At 40.3% G+C, this 22489-nt stretch overlaps 1 protein-coding gene across 3 annotated transcripts in view; it reads left to right on the top strand.

Annotated features, from left to right (window-relative positions):
- The window catches only part of AOPEP (aminopeptidase O (putative)), a 293840-nt gene that overhangs the window by 7331 nt on the left and 264020 nt on the right, over window positions 1-22489 (top strand). For all 3 annotated transcript variants that reach the window (XM_063110678.1, XR_010024608.1, XM_063110679.1), the window contains one exon: window positions 20052-20987. In XM_063110678.1, coding sequence (XP_062966748.1) covers window positions 20191-20987 — 797 coding nt within the window. In that variant the 5' untranslated portion in view covers window positions 20052-20190. Of the gene's footprint in view, window positions 1-20051; window positions 20988-22489 lie in introns of those variants that run through there.

Here is a 22489-nt window from a genome sequence, read left to right on the forward strand (position 1 = left end):
TTTTTTTTGTATTTCTAGTGTCCCTATGTTGATGTCTGGGCATCTGGTTCAGCAGTTGCTTCTTCTTAATACTCAGGAGTGGCTTTTCAGGAGAGAGACTGCTTCCTGTAGATGTGTTTTATATTGACTGCTGGGTTCCAGGTAGATGTAGTAGTGTAGTCTTTGTGTTGTTACTTCAATTGTATTCAACATTGGAGTTGTCTGTGAGTGTCTCCATTGCCTAGGCACTGGGGCACTCAATAGTTCCTCGCTGAAGTGAGTGACGCTCGGTTGGGTCATTGAGGTCACGGATGAGACCTTGGGTTCTTGGGGAGAAGCACCTAGATGCCCTGTCACTCCTTGGCTCAGGTGGGTGACTGTGGGTGGACTCGCTGGCACTCCAGCTAGTGACACACAATCCAGACAGGTGCTCTGGAGTGATCTGAAGTTCTCCAGTTTCAGCTGGATGGGGATATTGGTGGTTGGTATTAGGACTTTAGGCTTTGAGGGGGATTATGGGGTGCTAAGCAGCCCCTCAGCTAGAGCGGGTGACTCAGTGGTATTCCTAGGACTCTGAGCAGAGTCCTGTGCACCCAGGGGAGGCATTGAGGTACTCTGTAGCTTCACTGTTGAAGTGGAAAGTGCTCTATGGGGTCACTGGATTTGTGTGTGGGGCCCTGTATTCTCAGGAGGGACACTGGGTTGGTCTGCAGCACCACTGTTGAAGTGGGGTACTTTGGGTGAGGTGTTAGCAGTTTTGGGTGGGATCCATTGCCCCCAAGAGGGGTGCTGGGGCCCTCTGTAGCTGTTCAGCTGTAGTGGCCACTCTGGACAAGTCTGCTGTGGTTGTGGACAGGCCTCTGTGACTCTAAAAGCATTACTGGGACACTCTGGATCTCCTCAGCTGGGGTGGGATGCCCCACACAGGGTCACTGTGGCTTTGGGTGGGCTGCTGTGTCCCCAAGAGAGAAGCTGGATCCCTCTGAAGCCTTTAGCCCTGGGTGGGCTTACTGATGCTGAAGATGTGTGTTCATGCCCAAGAGAGGTGTATGAGTCCTCTTCTACCTCTTCATGGCTGCAAGAAATGCAATGGCACTTACCAACAATGGTGGGGTTGCCAGCAGTGGCTAGATGCCCCGATTAGGCAGTTTTCTAACTCCGGAAAGTGTACATGCCTACCCCCAGTGTCCTGAGGGTGGCACCCTCACTGTGCTGGGCCACCTATTCCCAGACACAGGACATTGCATGGCTGTGGGTGTGGGCTACCTGGTGCAATGATGTGGCCATAGAGGAGTGAGACCTCTGTGGGGGCCAGAGGGATATGGTCTCAGGTGTTGGGGCTGATCTCAAATCTGCGATAGCTGCAGAAGTCTGGGGCCTGGGGGATGAGGGCAGTTTAGTGTGTGATCTTCTCTGGTTCAGTACAGTCATGTGTAACACCAAGAGTTCCCCTCACCGAGCATCTTGCCACAGAGGCCACCCCTGAGATAGGCATGTGGGTTCTCCTGACTTTAAGTACTATATGTGTGTCCCATGAACGTAGGTGGAGTCACCAGCCTCTGCACTGGACCTGATGAAGGTGCCTTCTGGGTCTACAGGGGCCATGCATTGACCCCCTCTGTCCTGAGGGTGGCGCTCTTACTGCATTGAACCATCTGTTTCCAGGGCGCAGGGTGGAAGCCAAGGGCCCAAGCCAAGGGCCAACCTAGTTCCAAGCTTGCTGTAGCAATTTGCAACCTTGGGAGTGGGGGCATGTTTCCCTCCCCAGGCCAACACAACTACTCCTGCCCACAGCGGTTCCTGACACCAAGTACACAGTCATTGGGGCAGTGCAGACTCTCCCGTGGGTTGGGTCTCTGGCCTGCTCACCTTCCCTTGGTCAGAAACTCCTTCTGAGTCCCCGCCATTCTGGAGTGGGGGATGGGGCAGTGTTGGCCGAGAAATTTTCCAGTCTCTTGGTGGCTGTCTTGATTCTCTGACTCACCAGTGTCTCTGCTACTCCCTTGATGCATTCCCTCTGCTTTCTCTCCTTCTTGTTTAAGTGTAGCTGTGCATTCTATGTATTCTCCGTCCTTATGGGAGAGATAAGCAATGTCTTCTTCTGGTTGGCCATCTTGCTCCTCTCTCCTTTTTCTAGTTTGAATAATTTTGGTGGGCTCTGGGCTACAGGGGTGATACCTAGTTGTATGGTACTTGGATCTCGGGTGATTTAGGACAGGGTGACTATTGGCTTGGTGTATGAGAGTTAGATAAGGAGGTGGTTGGAGGTGTGGACTGTGGATTGATTGGTTTGCATTTGAAAGGCATGCCCACAGGCAGGTTGTTCACTGTCTCTTGGAACTAGCTAGCCCTGGGAGGAGCAGTCCTCTCCAGGATCAGCAGTGCCCCAAGATATCAAAGCTTCATAAAATACAGAATATAAAAATATGATTTATTTATTTATTTATTTATTTATTTATTTTTTTATTTTTCGTGACCGGCACTCAGCCAGTGAGTGCACCGGCCATTCCTATATAGGATCCGAACCCGCGGCCGCTGGGAGCGTCGCCGCGCTCCCAGTGCCGCACCCTCCCGAGTGCGCCACAGGCTCGGCCCTAAAAATATGATTTATGAACACCCTTTCCAACAGAACTGTGCTTATCACAGAAATGATTCTTTTGGGAGTGACCAAGACTACTAATAGGGTTCCCGCAGACCCACGTAGGAGTGAGAAGCCACTCAGAGGCTGGTGAGTCATCGCAAGGGACTGGCACATGGCCCATGCCATGGGAAGTATTTGGAGTGCAGGGGGTGGGGAAGATGAGCCCATTGAGGAAACATTGGGAATAGCATGGACCGCTGATCTGCCCTCCAGTCAGCACAGAACCACTCAGTGTAGACTGATCAGGAGTATAGAACTGCAGAGGGTGCAGTTTGCTGAAGACTCAGGCCCAGACCAGAGTTTTCGCACAACCCAGGTATACTGGACCTCACAAAACCTGGAAGTGCTTACAAGGTCAACCATTAAAACCTGAGCTGCACAAAAAGCCTTCCCCAGGGAATCAGTAGCAAAGCAGCGATTTAGCTCAACCACAGGGCTCAAGTACTAGTTCCCACAGGAAGTTCCCCCATTTTAGAAGTAAGCAAAGGACAACAAATTAGTTCCAGTGCAGAGTTTAAGTGGTAGGAACAGCAAATAATCCAACACAGAACTGGAAGAAAAAACAAAACACTCACAGGCCAGACACAAAGTTGTGATATTAACCAGTAAAGGTCTAATACCACCAAAGAACACTTGTAAAACATGGAAGGACCAGAAGCCCCCCAAGCATCTAAGGTGGGATGGGGGGAAGGCTGAGGGCCTCAGCTATGTCCCCCTGACGTCTGTATCTGGCCCAGAAATGACCACCAGGCAGCTGCTAGAAGGGCCCCAGGCTCCCAGGCCGGGGGTGGGGAGGCGGGGGAGCAGGCTGAGGGCCTGCTCATGCCCCCTCAACATCTGCATCCAGTCCAGTGACAACTACCGAGTTGCTGCCAGAAGTGCTCTGGGCTCCTGAGCTGGAGTGGGGGTAGAGGGCACCAAGGGCCTCAGCATACCACCCCAATATCCAGTAATAAGCACCAGGCCACTGCTGGAAGCGCCTCGGGCTCCCAGGCTGGGGCAGTAGGGGGCTGCGGGCCTCTGCCATGCCACCCCAACATTTGCATCCAGCTCAGTGATGACCACCGAGCTGCTGCTAGAAGTATCCAGGGCTCCCCTGCCAGAATGATGGGGTGCCACCTGCCTCCTTTATCCTCTTCCTCCCATCCTATTCCACTCCCCTTTTCCCTCTCCCCCTCCCCCCAACTGTTCCACAACAATATCTTAAAATGTAAAAAATAATAATAATAATAATAAATAAAGTTTTTAAAAAGTGCTTAGAGCAAAGCCTGGCACTCATTAAGTATTTAATAAATGTTCACTGTTGTTAGAGCCATTGAGGAAAGTTTAACCAACTGGATAGAACTGATCTTTAAAGAGAAGAGAAAGAGGAAGTGTTCCTTTGCTAGGCAGGGGAGAGCATGGGGTGGTGACTGGAAGTGAGCCTGGAAAATTCAGGTAATAGGACGTTGGTCTGATAGGATAAGGCTGAAAAAATAGGATCGAGAAAGCTTTGAATGCTAAGGAATTTGCATTTTTTCTTTAAACCATGGAAATTCATTCTTTTTTTTTTTTTTTTTTTTTAAAGCAGGGACATGTCATTAAATTAGGACCTCACTGGGCCGAGCCCGTGGCGCACTTGGTAGAGTGCTGCGCTGGGAGCGCGGCGACGCTCCCGCCGCGGGTTCGGATCCTATATAGGACTGACCGGTGCACTTACTGGCTGAGTGCTGGTCACGAAAAAACGACAAAAAAAAAAAAAAAAAAAAAAATTAGGACCTCACTATTATCATTTTGGAGAGAGGAGAGGCTAGGATAGGTTGTATGAGTCAGGATAGAATTAATTAGTTGTAGTAAAATACAACTCCACAATCTTTGTGGCTTAAAAACAAAGGAGGTGTGTTTCTTGCTCATACTTCTTGTTCAGCAAAGCTCAACTACGGGTTTTGCTCATCATAGTAATTCAGAGTCCCAGGCTGATAGAACAGCCAACGTGTCCTATTTTGTTTACCTTAAGAGAGGGAAGAGAGTACTCTGGAGGATCATGCACCGGTGACTAAGTGCTAGCCCTGGAAGTCACACTCATACTTCCATTTACAACTCAGCCACTAGAACTAGTTATATGCCAGTAATCAATTACAAGCATTCTAAAAAGTGCATTCCTTCTATGTTTGGGGGGAGGGATTTGGAAGAAAGAACTGGAAATGTTCATAAATAGCACTAATGAATTCTTATCATGCAGGGAGACTCATTTAGAAGTTCTTTGTATTATAGTTCAAGTAGGTGGTCTGAGCTTCTGGATCAGAGTTGTTGCAGTTAGTGTGGAGAAGGGTTGGATAAAAGAATTTGAAGGAGTAGAATTTAAAAGGAGATCATTGACTGGGTAGAGTTACAAAGAAGGGAGGAGTCAAGATTGTTGCTTTGCCTCACACAGATTTATCTTCCTCTAGGTGATGGAGCTGCAAAGGATTACTCAAAGCCCATCTCTTCTGAGCAGTGAGAGACCCCGAAGGGGTTAATCTCCCAGAACCCTCAAGAGCGAGGCATTCCTTCCTTGGGAAATTAACCATGAATTGGGGTTCTGTCCCAACATTTATTTTCCAGACCAGGAAGTTACAGAAAAAGAACATAGGTGGGAGTAATAGTTTAGCAATTGAGCTGATAACAAGCAAAGTGACATTCCATAATGCAATTTGCCAAAGGTTAAGTTGATCCACCAATAAAAGCTTGATCTTAGCAAACATTCTCTTTCCATATAGCAGCTTCCTAGTATCTTTACTTATCAATCAGTAACTTGTCTGTCCTTGAGCCAGCAACCTTGCTGTGTTACAATTCTTTATCTTACAACAGAGACTTTTAGCCTGGGGAAAGTTTCCTGTCTTTTGCAAGGTTAACATTTTTATATGTACTTTTAAGAAGTTAGGCTAAACCTGAAACTACGGTGAACTAGACTCTGTGAAATATATTTGCTTTATAAATGTAAGTATACTCCACAAAGATGAGGCAAAACTTTTGAACCCAGTGGGAGGTGGTGCTACCATAACAGAAATATGGAAGTTGGTGTGTGTTGAGGGATGGTAGGACACCAGTAGGATGCCTGCCAGGCCTCTACAGCTGTGCTCCTTGATGAGTCGTCCACCAAACAGTGCCTACCCACAAAGTGTAATTGGTTTGCAATGAATTAAGTACAGAAATAGAGAGTAATCATTTAGAAATTCTTTATAGTAATTCTTTTTTTCTAAGCTTTTTTTCTTTTTTTTTTAATTGATTGCTCTGGTTACATTTATGTTGAACCTAATAATAAAAAAAATTGGAGCTTGTATTTTGTATATCTTTTTTCTTTTGTTTTATTATATTTTACAAAAGTATTATGAGACAGAGGAAAAATAACTAGCCCTTCACCCCAGATATTTTGAGAAGCATTGCTTTAGAGATAGGAGACAGCTAGCAATAAGGAGTAGAGTCCTTTCCATAGAATGATTAGTTCAGTACCTGAGATGTGAGCAAGAGACTCCAGAATGAGAAGAGGGCCCAGGACTAAGTCTTGGGGGAAACCCGGTGTTCTGGGGGCAGAGATATAAGAGGAGAGTAGACAGTGTCCCAGGGATCATCAGAGTTGATGGGAGGTTAGTAGTGTCAGGTACCACAGAGTGTCAAAGAAAATAAGGACTGAGATCAAGCTAGATTTGGCAAGAAGTAAGTCATTGTGAATGTTTAGAAGTAAACTTTTATTGAAGTGGTGTGGTTAGATGCTAGATTTCAACAGTTAGAAGAAGTCTGATTGTAAAATAGAAAAAGGTATAACCTACTGGTTGGAAAAGTTTGATAGCAAAACAGAGGCAAAAATTAAAATGGTAACTGTTGGGTCTAGCAAGATAAACCATATGTTGTTGTTATTGTTTTTTCCAATAGGAAACACTGAGCAACTTGAAAGGCTCCAGTCAGCTGAAAGGTGGGAAAGTAGATGTGGGAGGGAAAAATGAGGTGGCAGTTTTCTATGTCTGGGAGCAGGAGTGGAGAGTGGAAGACAGAGGCCCTGGGAGTGGACCTGGGGCGAACTGAAGAGAATGGTGCATGCAGCAACTTAGATAACTACCTACTCAGCAGCAAACAGGGTGACTAGAAGGGGAAACGTGGATGGGAATTTTCAAATCTCAGTGGACTCAAACAGGGGAAAATGCAATATGGGGTCTGCCTGAGAGCTAGCATTGATGCAGTGGGTAGGTCAAATTTAAGTGAGCAGGGACTTGGGAGCCCTAAGGAAAGCATCGATAAAATGGTTTGAAAATGTTGACCATGGAGTCCAGCCTGGGCTATTTAACTTCTTCCTCTAGTCCACACTCCATAAAAATAAATATTGAATGACAAAGTAATGGGGGAGGAACGGAGTGGGGTTACTTAATGTGTAATCATGGGTAAAAAAAATAGAAATGTGGTACCATATGGACTTAGGATAAATTTATTATACCTAATATTTGAAGACACAGTTATTATTCAGCTGAAATTGTCTGAAGTTATGAAAAGAATACATGTACAATGTTTTAGTTGCTCTAAACATTGTAAAATTTGAAAAAAATACCCCCAAACTCCTACCTGTCAAAATAGTTTGCTATTGGTTTCTTATTCTCACTGAGCTCTCTTTTCTTGGTGTTTGAAGGAGATGAGAGCTGGGCAGAGATGGAGTGTCTATGTGCCCACCTCTCCCTTCCCTGACCTAATTATTCTTCATTCACTGTCCTGAACCCAGCCTTTGGGTTTCCTTTGCCTTTGCTATGGTTAGTGATGGACCTCTGTTTTCCAGATGACGTTGGTGCAAGGTAGCATGTCATGGTTACTTTGTAGAATTGTTGTGCATTAGAGGCAGTGGATATAGTGGTTAAGAACAACTGTGGAGTCCAGCTGCTTGAGTTCAAATCTTGGTTATCTAGGGCACGTAGGCTCTCTGAGCATCATTTCCTCATCTGTAAACTGGGGATAATAAGAATAATAAGAATTGCAAGAGATTAGTAGAGTGCTAGATATATAGAAAGCACCCAATAAATATCAATTATTTGTTCTTATAAATAGATTATCTCTAATAGATGTTTTCGTATTTTTTGCCAGTTTTTTTTTTTTCTTTCACAAATTTACTTTTTTTTTTTTAATTGACAAATCAAGTTATGTGCCCCTGGATAATGGAGAGTTGGCTGTATATGCAAAGTTTTGTGCGTTGACCAAGATGGCATGGCTGAGAGAAGCGGAGGGAATGAAGGAATTACATGAGGACAAAGTCAGAGTCCGTGGGAGAGGTGTACCTGCACCAGGCCGTGATGTGATCAATTACTTCTTTGTTGTGTTCTATGGACATGTCTTTAACAACTTTAAAACAGAAAGGTTATTTTCTAGTTTTAAAATTTAGATATTTTATATGAAATCTTCAACTGTTGATAGTGCCTGGAAACAGATGCTCCTGTGTTCATGAAGATTCATCTCCTAAGGAGGAATCAGATGTTGCAGTTGGGCAGGTAAATAACCTTCTCAGTACCTTGATTGGTCAGCCTCCATTGGCAGGTATAACTACTTGAAAATAGAGCAGAAAAGTGAAATCTCCATTTCTCTCTAACTGTAAAGAGTTCTCCCAGGAATCGTTTTCTGACCACTCTGCTGTAATTTAGTTGAAGCAGCACTTTTTAGAAAACTGAAACATGCTCTACTTTGTAAGCAAGTAGCAATCAAAGGGATAAATTCTTTCCTCTTTGAAAATAGAGTGAAATCACTTCCAATCTGATCTTTGCAATCCAGTGCCTGCTGATAATGTGAGCAAAACACATTAGGCACTAAAGGGGAGCAGCATCTGGACTCTAAGACGTGGTCAGGAGAGCCAGAGTGGACACAAGCCGCCATCGGGGGAGCTGAAGTCCGTCGCATCACAGCACATTTAAGCAAAATTCAGGATAGTCCTATACTGATGGGAGTAAAATCAGTTTTGTTTGTGCTCACATTTTAGACCTCTCCCCACCCTTGACTGGTTATGATATATAAATCAAGCCACAGCTGACAGTGATTTGTTTTCTTTATTCAGGAAAAAGTCTTTGACTCAGGCTCCAGCTTGGCCTCATTGCATTGATCTTCATCACAAGCACTTTTTATAATTCCCACAACATTAACTCCACTTTTTTTTTTTTTTTTTTGCATATACATATCACAATAGGGTCTTTCATTACATGATCACAAATTATATGCAGTCACTCTTATATGCTTCATGAAAGCAGTAAATCTAAAGTAAAGAGAGACCATTTAAAACTTGAGACCAGAGAGCACAGTTTATCTTATTTACAGTTTGGTTTTAAGATTGGTATTTAAGTTAATATCATACCACATGTGGTAATCCTGCAGAGTGCTACATATTTTTATTTATAGTTAAGGGAATAAAGCAGAATCCCCTTTTCATTATGTTATCTTGCATTATTTACTCAGTGATAAATGTCATTGCCTCGCAGGTACAAGTTCTGCAATGAAAGGCTCTATTATAGCGTATATTTATATGGGGGAGGGAGGCAGTTAGAGTTACGTTTCCAGAGGGAATTTAACTTCTGAACACACTAGTACTTGTACAGTTAAAACACATAGCTTAATGCGTTTCTAACACCATATTATTACTTGAAGTAAAAGAAAAAAAAAAAAGAATGGATAAAGGAGAAAAGCTTAAGATGGAAGTGCTAGAAACCAAAGAAAATGACTGAAGGTGTATCCTAAACTCAAAAATGAAAATTGTACCAGAGATGATGGTGATTGTTTGATAGTTCTCTTTCTGCTGTTTAAACATGACTTCAGCCTTAAAAGTTTTTGTTTTTGTTTTTGTTTTTTAACTGTTGAAGGGCACCAGAGAACAGTTTTTACCAAATTGGGGAGATATGAAAATGAGCTGAAAGAGGTGTTCTGAGGGGCTAGAAAATTTGATAACTGCCCAAATCTTTGAGTAGAAAACTATTTCCATGCTATGTCAGTTTCTCCAAACCAATATTCATGAGAATTTCTACTGAATAACGAAGGAGGTAGATATTTTGGAGGAAGTGTTAGTTTTTTAGAATGTATTTGTTTTGAAATAAAATAAGAAATAAATAAGAGGAAATTCTAATTTTGAATAAAGTAGAAATTAGTTCAGCTTACATTCATTCAGAATTTTGGATAATTTAACCAGGATTAGGCTACCATTCTGCAAAATACAAAACTAGGGACTCCCTAACAAATTAATGATATAAGTAAGATTTTTATGGCAAATATCGCCCCGCCCATACATTCAACATTTAAAAGATAACATTCCCCTGTTTTCTGGGGCCTGCATTGTTTCTGATGAGAAGTCCGCTGCTGTTGCTGTCATTGTTTCCCTGTAGGTAATAGGTTATTTTCTTCTGGCTGCTTTCAAGATCTTCCTTTATTTTTTGGTTTTCAGAAGTTTGACAATGATGTGCCTCTATGTGGTTTCCTTTATATTTGTCCTACTTGAATAAATTCTTAAGTCTTTGTTCATATCTCTCACCAAATTTAGAAAATTTTAACTATTTTTAAAATAAATGATTTCTTTTGAAACTTTCTTAGATTTACCAAAAAGTTGCAAAGATAGTATAGGGTGCTACCACACTCACAAATTCATCCAGTTTCCCTAATGTTAAACATCTTACACAATGGTGTATTTGTAAAACTAAAAAAGTAGCATTTGTACAATTCTATTATTTACAGTTTTTCCACTAATGTCCTTCTTTTTTTAAAAGTATCTGATCTAGGATATCACATTGCATTTTATTACCATATGCCCTTGTCTCCTCAGTTCTATAACAGTTTCTTAGACTTTATTTGTTTTTTGCAGCCTTTATGCTTTTGAAGGGTACTGGTCAGGTGTTTTTTAGAGTGTCACTCAGTGCAGGTTTGTCTGATTTTTCTCATGTCCAGACTGAGATTGTGGGTTTGGGGAATATTACATTGTATCATATCAAGGAATAATTATATCAATATGACTTATCACTGGTGATATGAAACTTGATAATGTGGTTAAGTTGTATCTGCCAGATTTACTGTAAACTTAATATTTTTCCTTTTCCATTCTCTATTTTTGGAAGCAAGTCACTGAGTCCAGCCCATACTCGAGTGGGAGGAGAGTTAAGCTGTACCTCTTGGAAGAGGTAGTATCTACATCGATTATTTGGAATTCTTCTGTAAGGAAGATGTATCCCCCCACCCACCCCCATTTATTTGTCTATTCAATCTTTTTCATGTCAGGATAAATTCATAGATATTTATTTTATTCTTTGGGTTCTAATTCAATACTATCATTCTTTATTTTTTGCTCAGATTGTTCCAGCATTGGGAGGTCTTTCAGGTTGGTTCCTATGTCATTTTGAGATTCCCCTATTTTTTTTTTTAACTTGCTTACTTCCTGGGCCTATATGATACTCTAGGCTCATCTCATATTTTCTCTGCCTCAGCCCTAGAATCAGCCATTTCTGTAAGGAGGCCTAGTTTCTTTTATTGGAAAACGGTGTTTAGAAACCAAGATCTAGGTGCTGGTTGTGCTTACTACTTATTATTTTTTAAGTATTTTTTGATACGTCATTCTCTTTCACCTGTACTTCTTAGCTCCAATTATATGTATTTAAACCTTTTGATTATGTCCCAAAGATACCTGGGGCTCTGTTCATTTTTTTTCAACATTTTCATCTCTGTTCTTCAGACTGTATAATTTCTGTACAACTGTTTTTAAGTTTATTTACTTTGTCCTCTGTAATCTCTAATCTGCTATTAAAACCAGTGAGTTTTTAATTTCAGATATAGTATTCTTCAGTTCTAGAATTTCCTTTTTTTTTTTTTTTTAGTATTGTCTGCTTCTCTGTTGAGTTTTCCTTTTAGTTCATTTATTACAGCATTTATGTCTTTAATTATAACACTAACAGCTGCTTTAAAATCCTTGTCTGCTAATTCTAATATATGGGCACACTCAAATTTGTCTCCACTGATTTTTTTTTTTTTTTTTTGATTACTGGTCATATTTTCTTATTTCTTTTTACGTCTAGTAATTTTAGATTTTATCCTGGACATTGTGATTGATACACTTTATGGAAACTCTGGATTCTGTTATGTTTCTCTGAAGAATATTAATGTTTTGTATTAGTAGGCACTTGGCTAAACTCAGACTTCTAACTTTGCCTTCCCTCCAGCAGGCAGCAATCAAAATCTCAGTTTAGTTCAGTTCATTTAGCCTTAAGTGGGCTGTTTAGTCTTTCTCATATGTGCATGATTCAGGTCAATTAGAGAATAGTGCAGTGTTGATATTTAGAATATGGGGTTCTCACTCTATGGATGTAACCTTTCTTGAAGTTTTTCTTCTTTACTTTTCAGCTGCTGAGTTAGTCCTAACCTCTGTTCTCTGATTCTTCAGCCAGTAAGATTACAGATTTCCATGTGAGTTTTAGCTACTCTGCCCAGCACCAACTAGGGCTTGTCCTCAGGTGAAAAACTATAAAATAGGAAACCCAGTGCCATTCACTTCTCTAAGTGTTAACTCCCTACAGTTTCTGTCAGCTTTTTGCTCACTTTCATGTGCCATTAGTTAGATTTTTTTTTTTTTTTTTTTTTTGGTCCAGGGTTTATAAGTACTATCAGTGGGAGGATTAGTCTGATATAAGCTACTCCACTATTACCATAAGTGGTACTTCCTTTCATTTTGGGGGAGAGGGTAATATTAGTTAAATAATCAGACAAGCAAATGTAAAACCCAAACTGTGTTGTACTAGGGAGAACTATACAGTGCTGTGAGATCTAATAATAGGGGAATTTGACTTAATCAGTGAGAGCAGGAAAGTTTTCCTTGGGGACATGATGGGGAGAGGTAGAGGGTTACTAGACAGAGAGTGGAAGAGGATTACACATATTTGTTGAATGGATAATATAATACAGCTCTCTTCGCATCTTGGCTTCTTTCCTTGCACATATTCTTATTCTCTCAATCTTTAATTATCTTTCTGAGCTTCTGTGATGATGAAAGGGAATCTATAGCTATGGTGGGACTAATGGTATAAAATGAGGAGCGTCCTGCCTGAAAACTTCTAGAGCCACAGGAATTGTGGGTATGGACCATTAAGTTGTATAGTAGAGTTTGTGGGCTTCTGGTCAATGTCATCTGAATTATAAAGAAATCCCCCTTTCTCCTCAGGTATTTAGAAATGCAGTATAACAACACACACACACAGTATAACAACACACACACACACAGTATAACAACACACACACACAGTATAACAACAACACACACACACACACACAGTATAACAACACTCACACACACACACACACACACACACACACACACACACACACACACACACACACACACACACACACACGCACGGTCAAAACCAAGAAAGTTATCCTAGGTGACCAAAATGCAGAGGGAATGTAAAGCCAGTATGATGAACAGGAGCCTAACCTGAGAGGCTCCCACAGAGGAATAAGGATAGGTCTTAATATCTGGGGGATTGGGGCTCTGATCTCTGTCAAGGAAGAGGCCAGCCATGGACCCAGTAATATGTGGTGAACTGGAACTGAATTATCCACATAAAGCCAGAAGCCATGAGGGAGTGATCCTGAAGTAAACAGAGAAGGGAATTTCATTCCACTGTTCTAAAAGAGCGGTGAAGAAATTTGCTGTCTATTCAGTGCTATCTGTGGACAGAATTCTTGAGCACTCAGACTGAAGGAGTACACAGAATCTTGAGCAAGCCAAATAAAAATAAATCTTATTCATACACTATAAGTGAAACTGTAGAATACCAAAAATAAAAAATGATATGAAAACTACCAGGGAGAAAAAACAGATACATATCAAGAAATGCATACTGATAACAAACTTCTTATCAGCAAAAAGACATGCCAGTATATAGTAGAATATATACAGATAGATAGATGTCTTTCTGTCTATCTACTGAATATAGAACATGTTCAAAGTACTAAGTGAAAATGACTGTCAAAATAAAAGTCAATACTGAGGATGTAATAGACATTTTCAAATATAAAATTGTTGAAAGAGTTTACTACTCATTAACTCCTCCTGAAAGAATTACTAAAAATATACTTAAATACAAAGGAAATTGTGGTAGTCTGTATTTTCCAAAAATGGCCATAACAGTGATGGTCTGTCTGCTGTCTTCCATGCTCTTCCATAATGTGATCATTGGATCTGTGCTGGCCTTATGACTCTTCTCTTGAAACCAGTAGTATGTGGTGGAGGTGAAAACCATGTTGACTTTTGAGGTTAGGTTAGAAAAGGCTATGCAGCTTTCAGCTGGTTCTTTGGGATGCTTGCTTTGGGGGCTGCCAGCTACTATATAAGATGTTTAACTATTCTGAGACCTCCATGTTTGAGAGGCTTTGTGTAGCCAGTCTGGTCATCAGACCCTTTGGACAAGCCTATCCTCTAGCTGAGTACCACTGAGTGACAGTCAAATTCATAAGATGCAGAAGAATGGCATCAGCTGAATGTTACAGAATATAATAAAATGGTTGCTGTTTGAAGCTACAAAGTTAATTTATCATGCAGCAGTGAACAAAATTGAACCCAAAAGGGAGGTGTGGAATATATGAATCAGTGATGAGTAAGGAAGCTGGTGAATATATTTATAAATACAAATAAATGTTGACTTCTAAAAAATGTTGGACGAGGGTTGTTAAAAACGTGAGACTACGATATTAGCAACAATGATATGGAAGCTGGTATGGAGTGAGGAAGAGGGAAGACTGATGATAAAACTTTCTAATATCTTTTTATTGTTTGGAAGGTTACCAGAGATTGACTTTAAATAGGCATGTTAAAGAAGACATAGATTGTATGTTATGAATGAGTAGAGGGAAAAACAGGAATGCAGAAAAAAATTTAACAAAAAGCAGAAAAGTAAAAGCTAAGAAGCAAATAAAATCATGGTAGATAGAAAACACAAAATAAGCTGGTTGAGATCAGTACTGTTACAACTGTAATTGTGATAAATGTAGAGAAATTAATTTCAGTCATTAACAATGATAATTATGTATGTAAAAAATCCAGTCAAATGTTGCTTTAGAAAGACAGCCAAGGCAAAACAACCCACAAAAGTTAAAAATAAAAGGATTAAAAAGATGTACCAGGAATAAACAAATCAAAAGAAAAGTAGGTGTGACAATGTTAATATCAGGCAAAATGGAATTTCTAGGTGTTTCACCCAGAAAAACTTGCACATGCGCACCAGGTGGTGTGAACAAGGATGTTCATTGCAGCATTGTTTATAATAATGAAACTTTTAAAAGACCTTAATTATCTGTCAGTAGGGGAATGTATAGATAAATTGTATACTATTCATATGGGGACACTAAACAATAGTTAAAAACACTCTAGATCTACTTACATCAACATGGTAATATTTCAAAACCATTGAGTGAAAAAATAAATTGCAAAATAATATGTCAATGTGACATTTCTAAACACAAAACAATACATTTGGACTTCTAAGTTTCTAATTCTGAAATTAGTGTATCAAATTTCACAGCAATAAGCTGTGTTCCTATTGTTATATACATTTGGGTGTCTGAGGAATTGTGCCCAGAAACAGTATATTTCAGCAAGTAAACTGGCTGTCATTAAGAGCAATCGAAGTATGCTAAAGAATGAACACACCTGGAATAGCAGAAAGCTGTTATCCTCTGATCAAGTAATCTGTAGAATTAAATAGTAACTACTTAACGATGTGCTCAATGCTATAGAATAAACATATATGCAAAAATTTCTCCTTGTCCCCTAAGTTGCTTACAAGAAAAAAGATGTGGCATAAAAAGCACAATTTCAAGAAAAATGAGGCATCTGGAGGAGGATGTTTGTTAATCAACAACTTTCTACTAGATTATAGATTTTATGCAAGGCAGAATCCCTGTTCTATAAGTAACTAGGCTTCAGATGTCAATCCACAGTTATTTATTGAGAACCTACTGTGTACAGGATATTCTACTTAACACAAAAATGAATCAGAAGTCCCAAGGAGTTTATGGAGCACTGGAGGACGGAGGTAACTAGAAAACAAGGCAGGATAAGTTAAGGGCAATAAGAATGATACACATTGCTTTGTGGCTTGAAAGGAGAATGAACTTATTTTTGTGGGAGGGACTGGGAATGGCTCATTTGTAAATGTGTGCATTTAAGTTTGGGCGATTGAGAGGGGCAGAGCAGTTTCTTCTCTGTGCCATGGTTCCGTATAATATTTGATCCTCTCTCCCCGCTTTTAAGAAAAATATTGCTGTACATTAATCCTTCCGAAGCCTTTAACGGTATTGCTGAGACAATCATTTAAGCATTTAAAATACACACCACATAGCACACTTTTAGATGCGGCAATGGTTAGCCACTGGAAAACTAACCATTGGTTTTGATAAAGCGGGAACTTTTGTACGTTATGGCTTATGACAGAGAATGGAAAAATACTTCAGTGAGACAGGCTGGCATTTTAAATTGGAGCACAATAATAGCAAAAAGTGCTGAAGTCAACAGACTGCTTAGAAATATGGTTACCATTTGCTGAGAGAGGCCTTTCAAGGTGGCCACATACATGCGATTACAACCACAGTCAGTTCAGTTTTTCCCTAAATGTGGGATTGTGACCCTGATTGACGTCAGTGAGAGTTATGTACTTGCAAGGAAAGGAGATTTAGGCCATCTCTGAATCCAAGACAAGTAGGAAATAGGTGAATAAGCAACAAGTTATAATAGACTTATACATTACACATAATTTAGGTTGGAAACCATGCAAAGGTGACGTGCTCTTCTCAATCTTCTGGGTCTGGCTTGAAAATTCTTTTTTCCTCCAAGGATATTAAAATGAATTGATGACTGGTCTACACAACTTTGAGAAGATAAAAAAAAGTAGAATGTTGATATGGAAGAGAATCTTAGAGGTGACATTTGATTTATGTCTTGGACAGTACTTGGAGATGGCTGCGAAACCTGGAGAATGTGAATTCCAAGGAAAAGCATCAACAAGTGGAAAAAGTTCAGTTCCTCACAAACAAACCAGAGAAATAGGTGAACTTGGTTGGGCGAACTGTTTTACCCCTCTGGGCCTCATTGTCTTCATTTATAAAACTTAGAGAGTTGGACTGTGTGAGCCCTAAAGAATTTTCCAGCTCCAATGTTCAATAAAATAAAGACTAGCAAAAATAGGCAACAGGGCCAATTGTAGTTTTGTTTGTTTTTAAGATGGCAACCTTTAGGGTGTTTGAAATATTGGGAACAGAATGGAATCATTGAGGGGAGAAAATGATGGCAAGAGAAGTGGAAGGGGACAGTGCTGGGGGGAACACTTCTTTCCCATTTCTGATGTTACCTTCCTTGTTGGGGGGACTCGATTAATGTAGCATTGCTGATCTCCTGCTTTTTCTATCCTAATGGAGGTGGGGTGACTTAGTCTGGTAAATTTGGGAAGAAGAAACTGGACATGCTCTGGTCATCTCCTTCCTTTTGCTTTTGGGCAGCAATCCTGACCACAAGCTGTTCTCTACCCCTCCAGCCCTTAAGTCTTTTCTGGGGGAGGCCACCTCCTCTTCTGGGAGCTTTGACCTGATCCAGCCTGCCAATGATCATGTGGGCAGATATAATTTGGGGATTCAGTTTCCAGGTGCCTTTGGCTATCACAGTAAGCCATGTCCTCCAGGTTAGCCTTCATCAGTAATAATGGTGATGTTTTGGTCTCCCATTGCTATATCTGCATCTCATTTCTCAGTATGTTCAGAATTTGGATGGGAAAGAAGAATGCTATCTATTTGGCTCTCTGAAGACCCCAAAAGTTGGGATTCAGGGGGACAGAATTGGTTTTGGTGAGAAGGGAGATTATTCTTTCTGAGTGAAGAGAAGGCAGTAGTTATGAAGAACAGAGATACTTTGAGGTATGATTGAGTTTCAGAGATACAAAATCATCTCAGTAAAGTAGGGGGTCAAATAATCAGTTGAGAAGGAGTCAGCAGGGCCGGAATTGAAAAGTTGAAAGAAGAGAAGTTTTACAGCTGTCTCTGTGGAGAGCATACTAAAGAATCCATTAAAAGGAACTAAAGGATTGCCAGTCAGGGTGGCAGACATTTAAGCATTTAAAATGCTCACCACATAGCACGCTTATTTTAGACATGGCAGTGGTTAGCCACCAGAAAACTAACCATTGGTTTTCATGACAGTGGTTTTGATAACAGGCTTGAACGGGTAGGGCCCTAAGGCAGCCTCATTCTCTGCCACCAGGGACAGAAGTGGTGAAAACTGCTCTCTAAGATGTATTTTATTGTTAGGATTATGCAAAGTTTGAGTAGTTAATGAAAGGAATCTATTAGGGTTGGACAATGAATAGTTATATCTATATTGTTATAAATCTTAAACTTTTCCTTCAAGTTCGATAGTTTAGATAACCACTAAATTAACCGTTGTCTCAGTCTATTCAGGTTTTTCTTCACCTCCCCAGTGTGTGTGTGGTCAGGGTTTTGTTTTTTGTGTTCTTTAAACAAGTTTTTTTGTTTGTTTTTTAAAGCCCAATCAAGAAAATACTGCATGTTAGCAGCCCCAAAAGCCAACAAGGTGAAGTTTTTAACGTCGTCTTTTCTCGTTACATACCTATAGCCAATGGCTTTATCAAAGGTTATGATTCATTAAATGACGAGTTCAACCACTCTCAGGCAGAAAAAAAAAAATGCTCTGGCTTATCCCCTGTGCCCAGTAACTTTCTAGGACCAAGGGAAGTTACCAGCTTCTCCAAAGAGTCATCTCAGACTACTCTTTGCATCCCTGATTTCTCTCTGCTCCTGTTGCCCTTAAAGTCATCAAAAACATACAATCACATAGGGGAGGGAGTAAGAACCAGGGAAGGATTTTGGGAGGTGGCTGTACTTGAACTGGGGCATGAGGAAGGAATAGGATTTGGCAGACGGATGTGGGAGGAGAGAGCCAGGAACGCTCCAAGTAGGACACTTGGTTTAGTCCAGGAGGCAGGAGGCCTGAAGGCAGGTCATCTTCAGGGACCAGTGTCTTGAGCAGGCGCTTTGCCTAGAGGACAAGGAAGCAAAGGGAGCATAGTCTCCATGACTGGACAAACAGCCTGAAACCAGGTTGTGCAAGGCTGCAGGAGGCCATATTTTTTTAAGGTTAAGTGAAATTTTGATGAGGGAATAGTCTGTGGAGAGGTAGAAATTGAAAATTCAATACGGTTGATTACTAGAATGAGATTCTAGAAAGAAGAGAAATAGAAGAGTCTAGTAGAGAGGCAAGTAAGGTTGGAAGGGAAGCAAGGAGGAGTTAAGCAGAATAGAAAGGGAGGGCTCAATTTACATGAAAAGTCAAGCAGTGAACGCTGCTTTGTGTTGATCAAAGAATACCCCTGATATTCAGAAACACAAAAATTAGTTTAAATGTATTTACCCTGTCAGGGTTTTTATTTCTTTTCCCCTGCCATTGCTTTTTCATTTTCAGGAAAAGAACAGAAAAAGAATAGCATATGCTGAAAGAAATTAGGTATACAACAGGGACTGAAATAATGTCAAATAATTTTTCTTTTAGCTGAATTGCTATTATACAATAAGAATACATTTCGATTCAGAACTTTTATGAAGAACTTGTGCATTTTATTGCAACATCTGTTTCTGTGTTTTAATTTCTCTCCTTCCTTTTATAGGTATTTGTATGCTTTCTTTTTTTTTTTTCCAAATGAGAAGACCTTTTGTTTGCCACAAGAAGGCTATTATTCTGAATGTTAATGGGTTTTCAGCTATTAAGATGTAATGATATACCTTGAGTATTCAACTATAAATTTGAAAAATCTCCATGAACAATTTCAAAGGAATACTTAGAATGCACTCCTGGTAAATTGGCTCATTTTCCTGTAATTTACTGGAAGTGCTGATATGAGAGCAGTCCTAATGTGAAAAGTACATTAATCCCTGGAGTTACATTGTGTGCATTAAATTATTACTCTCAAAGAACAAAATGTATGAGACCATTTAGCCTTCATTCACACTTGTTACTCAGAATTACAGTAGAGAAACAATTACTTAATCACTTATCTTTTGAAGTGCAAAATTAGAAATGATAAATTTAATATCTTTTAAAACAGGAGGCATAGTGATGCTCAGTTACACTTTTGCATAACAATTGCTCTTTTTCAAAATAAGGACTGTTCTTGTTAGGAGCATGATTCTTCTGGCTTTGTGGAGGCCAATTACATTCTATTGATAATTAAAATATTTTTAGAACCCATAATGCAGCTTGCTTTCATGTCAGTCAAAAAGATTAGTCTGCCTTTTAGCCCTGAGCATCTACCACATTGGGGGATTATTTAAGAATGGTAGTAGTCAACTTGTAGGAGCAGCGGTTGCAGGAGCATTTAGAGTCTTATTTGAAATTTTGTCTAATTGTGTTTTTCTTCTTTGCCAGGGGAATTAAAGTTGTGGAAACATAATTTGTGATATCAGTTGTTTTATTGGTGAGCAGCCATTTATGATTCTGGAAGATTAAGGCAGACAGGAAGCTCCATCTGAGATTTTAACAAAGCTCTGAAACAACAAACTACACCATGGATGCAAAGCTGGACCCTTCCAGAGATGACCTGCCTCTCATGGCCAACACCAGCCACATACTTGTAAAGCACTATGTACTGGATTTCAATGTGGACTTTGAAAGTCAAGTCATTGAGGGTAACATAGTGCTTTTCTTTGAGGACAGAAACAGATTCAAGAAACAAAATAGTTCCACTGAGGAAACCTGCCAATTGGAGTCAAACGAATCCCGCAAATTTAGGACACCCGAACCCTGCATTATTCCTGTGACAGATGCAAGGACCTTCTCATCTAAAATGGGATATAGTGATTTTGCAATCTGTAGTAAGAGTGAAAAAGATACTTCTGATAAAGATGGTAACCAAGACAACCGGGAACAGGCTTCTGGGATTTCTAGCTCGAAGTACTGCTGTGACACAGGGAATCATGGGAGTGGGGATTTTTTGCTAGTGCTGGACTGCTGTGATTTATCTGTGTTAAAGGTTGAGGAGGTGGATGTTGCTGCTGTTCCAGGTATTGAAAAATTTACAAGGTCTGCCAAGTTCACGGTTGTTTCTGAGAAGCTCAGGAATCAGATTGTACATGAACTGGTGACTCTGGCTGCAGATCGTTGGAGGGAGCAGTTAGACTATTACGCTCGCTGCAGCCAGGCTCCTGGCTGTGGGGAACTCTTCTTTGACACTAACACTTGGAGCTTACAGATCAGGAAGACAGGGGCTCCGACAGCTACTGACTTTCCTCATGCCATCAGGATATGGTACAAAACCAAACCCGAGGGACGATCAGTTACATGGACTTCAGACCAGAGTGGCAGGTAGGTTATCTGAGCACTCCACAGTGCCATGCTTGTTAACCTCGTACATTGCAGGGATGCTCTCAGACAAAGGACCAGCTTTGCAGAGATTCTCCTGTTTATTCCCTGGCATTACACAGGTACCCTCAAATCCTTAGACCCACCGTGAAGCAGGTAAATTCCCAGGCATGCTGAACCCTTGATAGGATTATCTCTCTTAAGTCAGGATGAAAAGATTACTTTACTAAGCCCCTGTATTTCTGAGTTAGGAGATTGAAAGCCAAGCTTAATGACTAAATCCTGAGCCTCGCACGCTGATGAAATCTCTGCTAGCGACTTCCAGTGCTGTAGATGGGAGTGATAGGTCTCTGAGTGAATACTTTCTCAAAGTTCCTACAAAATCCCCCTGAGAGAGCAAACTATTGCAAAGTTGGGTCAATGTAAAGCCTGGCAAAGTGCTTTCGCATAAAGCCAGCTCTGCCTTGTGACTTTCTTACTGAACCTGTCTCTTGGCAGCTATGCCTCCCTGGACTTTGTAAGTTGTCATACAGTATGAACCCCCAGAACACTTGAAAGATCCGTTTCTGAGAAGTGTCACAGTCAGTCCTGCTGAGATGGCACACTGGCTTTTTTTGGCTTCCTTGTGATTCTTGGTGTTTTGTACCAAGAAAACTTCAGATTTTTAGTGCAGGGAGAAAGAATTGATAAGGCATCATTTTCCAGGGGATCCGTTCAGGCATCCATTTGTCCTTTTCTTGTTGCCCTTCCTCCAACAATTGTTCAGATTTTTAAAATTTGAGAATTTTTAAATCAAATTTTATTGATTCCTCATTTTAACTGTTTCTTTGTGCTAATGTGTAAATCAATGCAGTAATGATTGCATAGCTTGGATGGAGGGATGTTGACCTCTGTTAGCTGAGTTTGAGAGCCTTCTTTCATAGCACTGGATTCCCTTAATTGAAGCAGTGGTCTTCGGCAATTGCTTACATCTCTTCCTCATCCCACACCCCGTAAAACTTTTAGATTTTTTTTTAAAGCATCACTTTGACTTTGGGCTTTAATTATCCCATTTATTTATTTATTTTTAATCTTGCTCTGGTCTCCTGCCCTGCTCAGAATGAGTTGACTTCCTGTCTTATTTCTGCTATAGTCCGATGCAGTCTGTGGGAAATTGCAGCATTGGTGCATAGTTACATTGGTACAAAAGAATAATGATTTATTTATAGAATAAGTTGTTGGATATTCTTTGGAGGCTGTGAAGGAAAGAAACTGGTGTTCCTATTGTGTCTTCAAATTTTTTGAAGTCATTAAAGGTGAGATTTTCAATAAGGTTTCACAATATACTGTCTCTGAATATTTAACAAGGAAATTGTAGTTTTTATGCTCCCAGATGTTTCATTTTTGAATAAGAATAATGAGAAAGAAGAAACTATTGACAATGTTTGAAAGAAATATTAATGGCTTCAGACATGGCTTTCTCCTAAGTGCTCACTCCAGCAAAAGAGATTAGATTACGCACACAA

Source organism: Cynocephalus volans, chromosome 10 (assembly GCF_027409185.1).
Source record: "Cynocephalus volans isolate mCynVol1 chromosome 10, mCynVol1.pri, whole genome shotgun sequence".
Taxonomy (NCBI): Eukaryota; Metazoa; Chordata; class Mammalia; order Dermoptera; family Cynocephalidae; genus Cynocephalus; species Cynocephalus volans.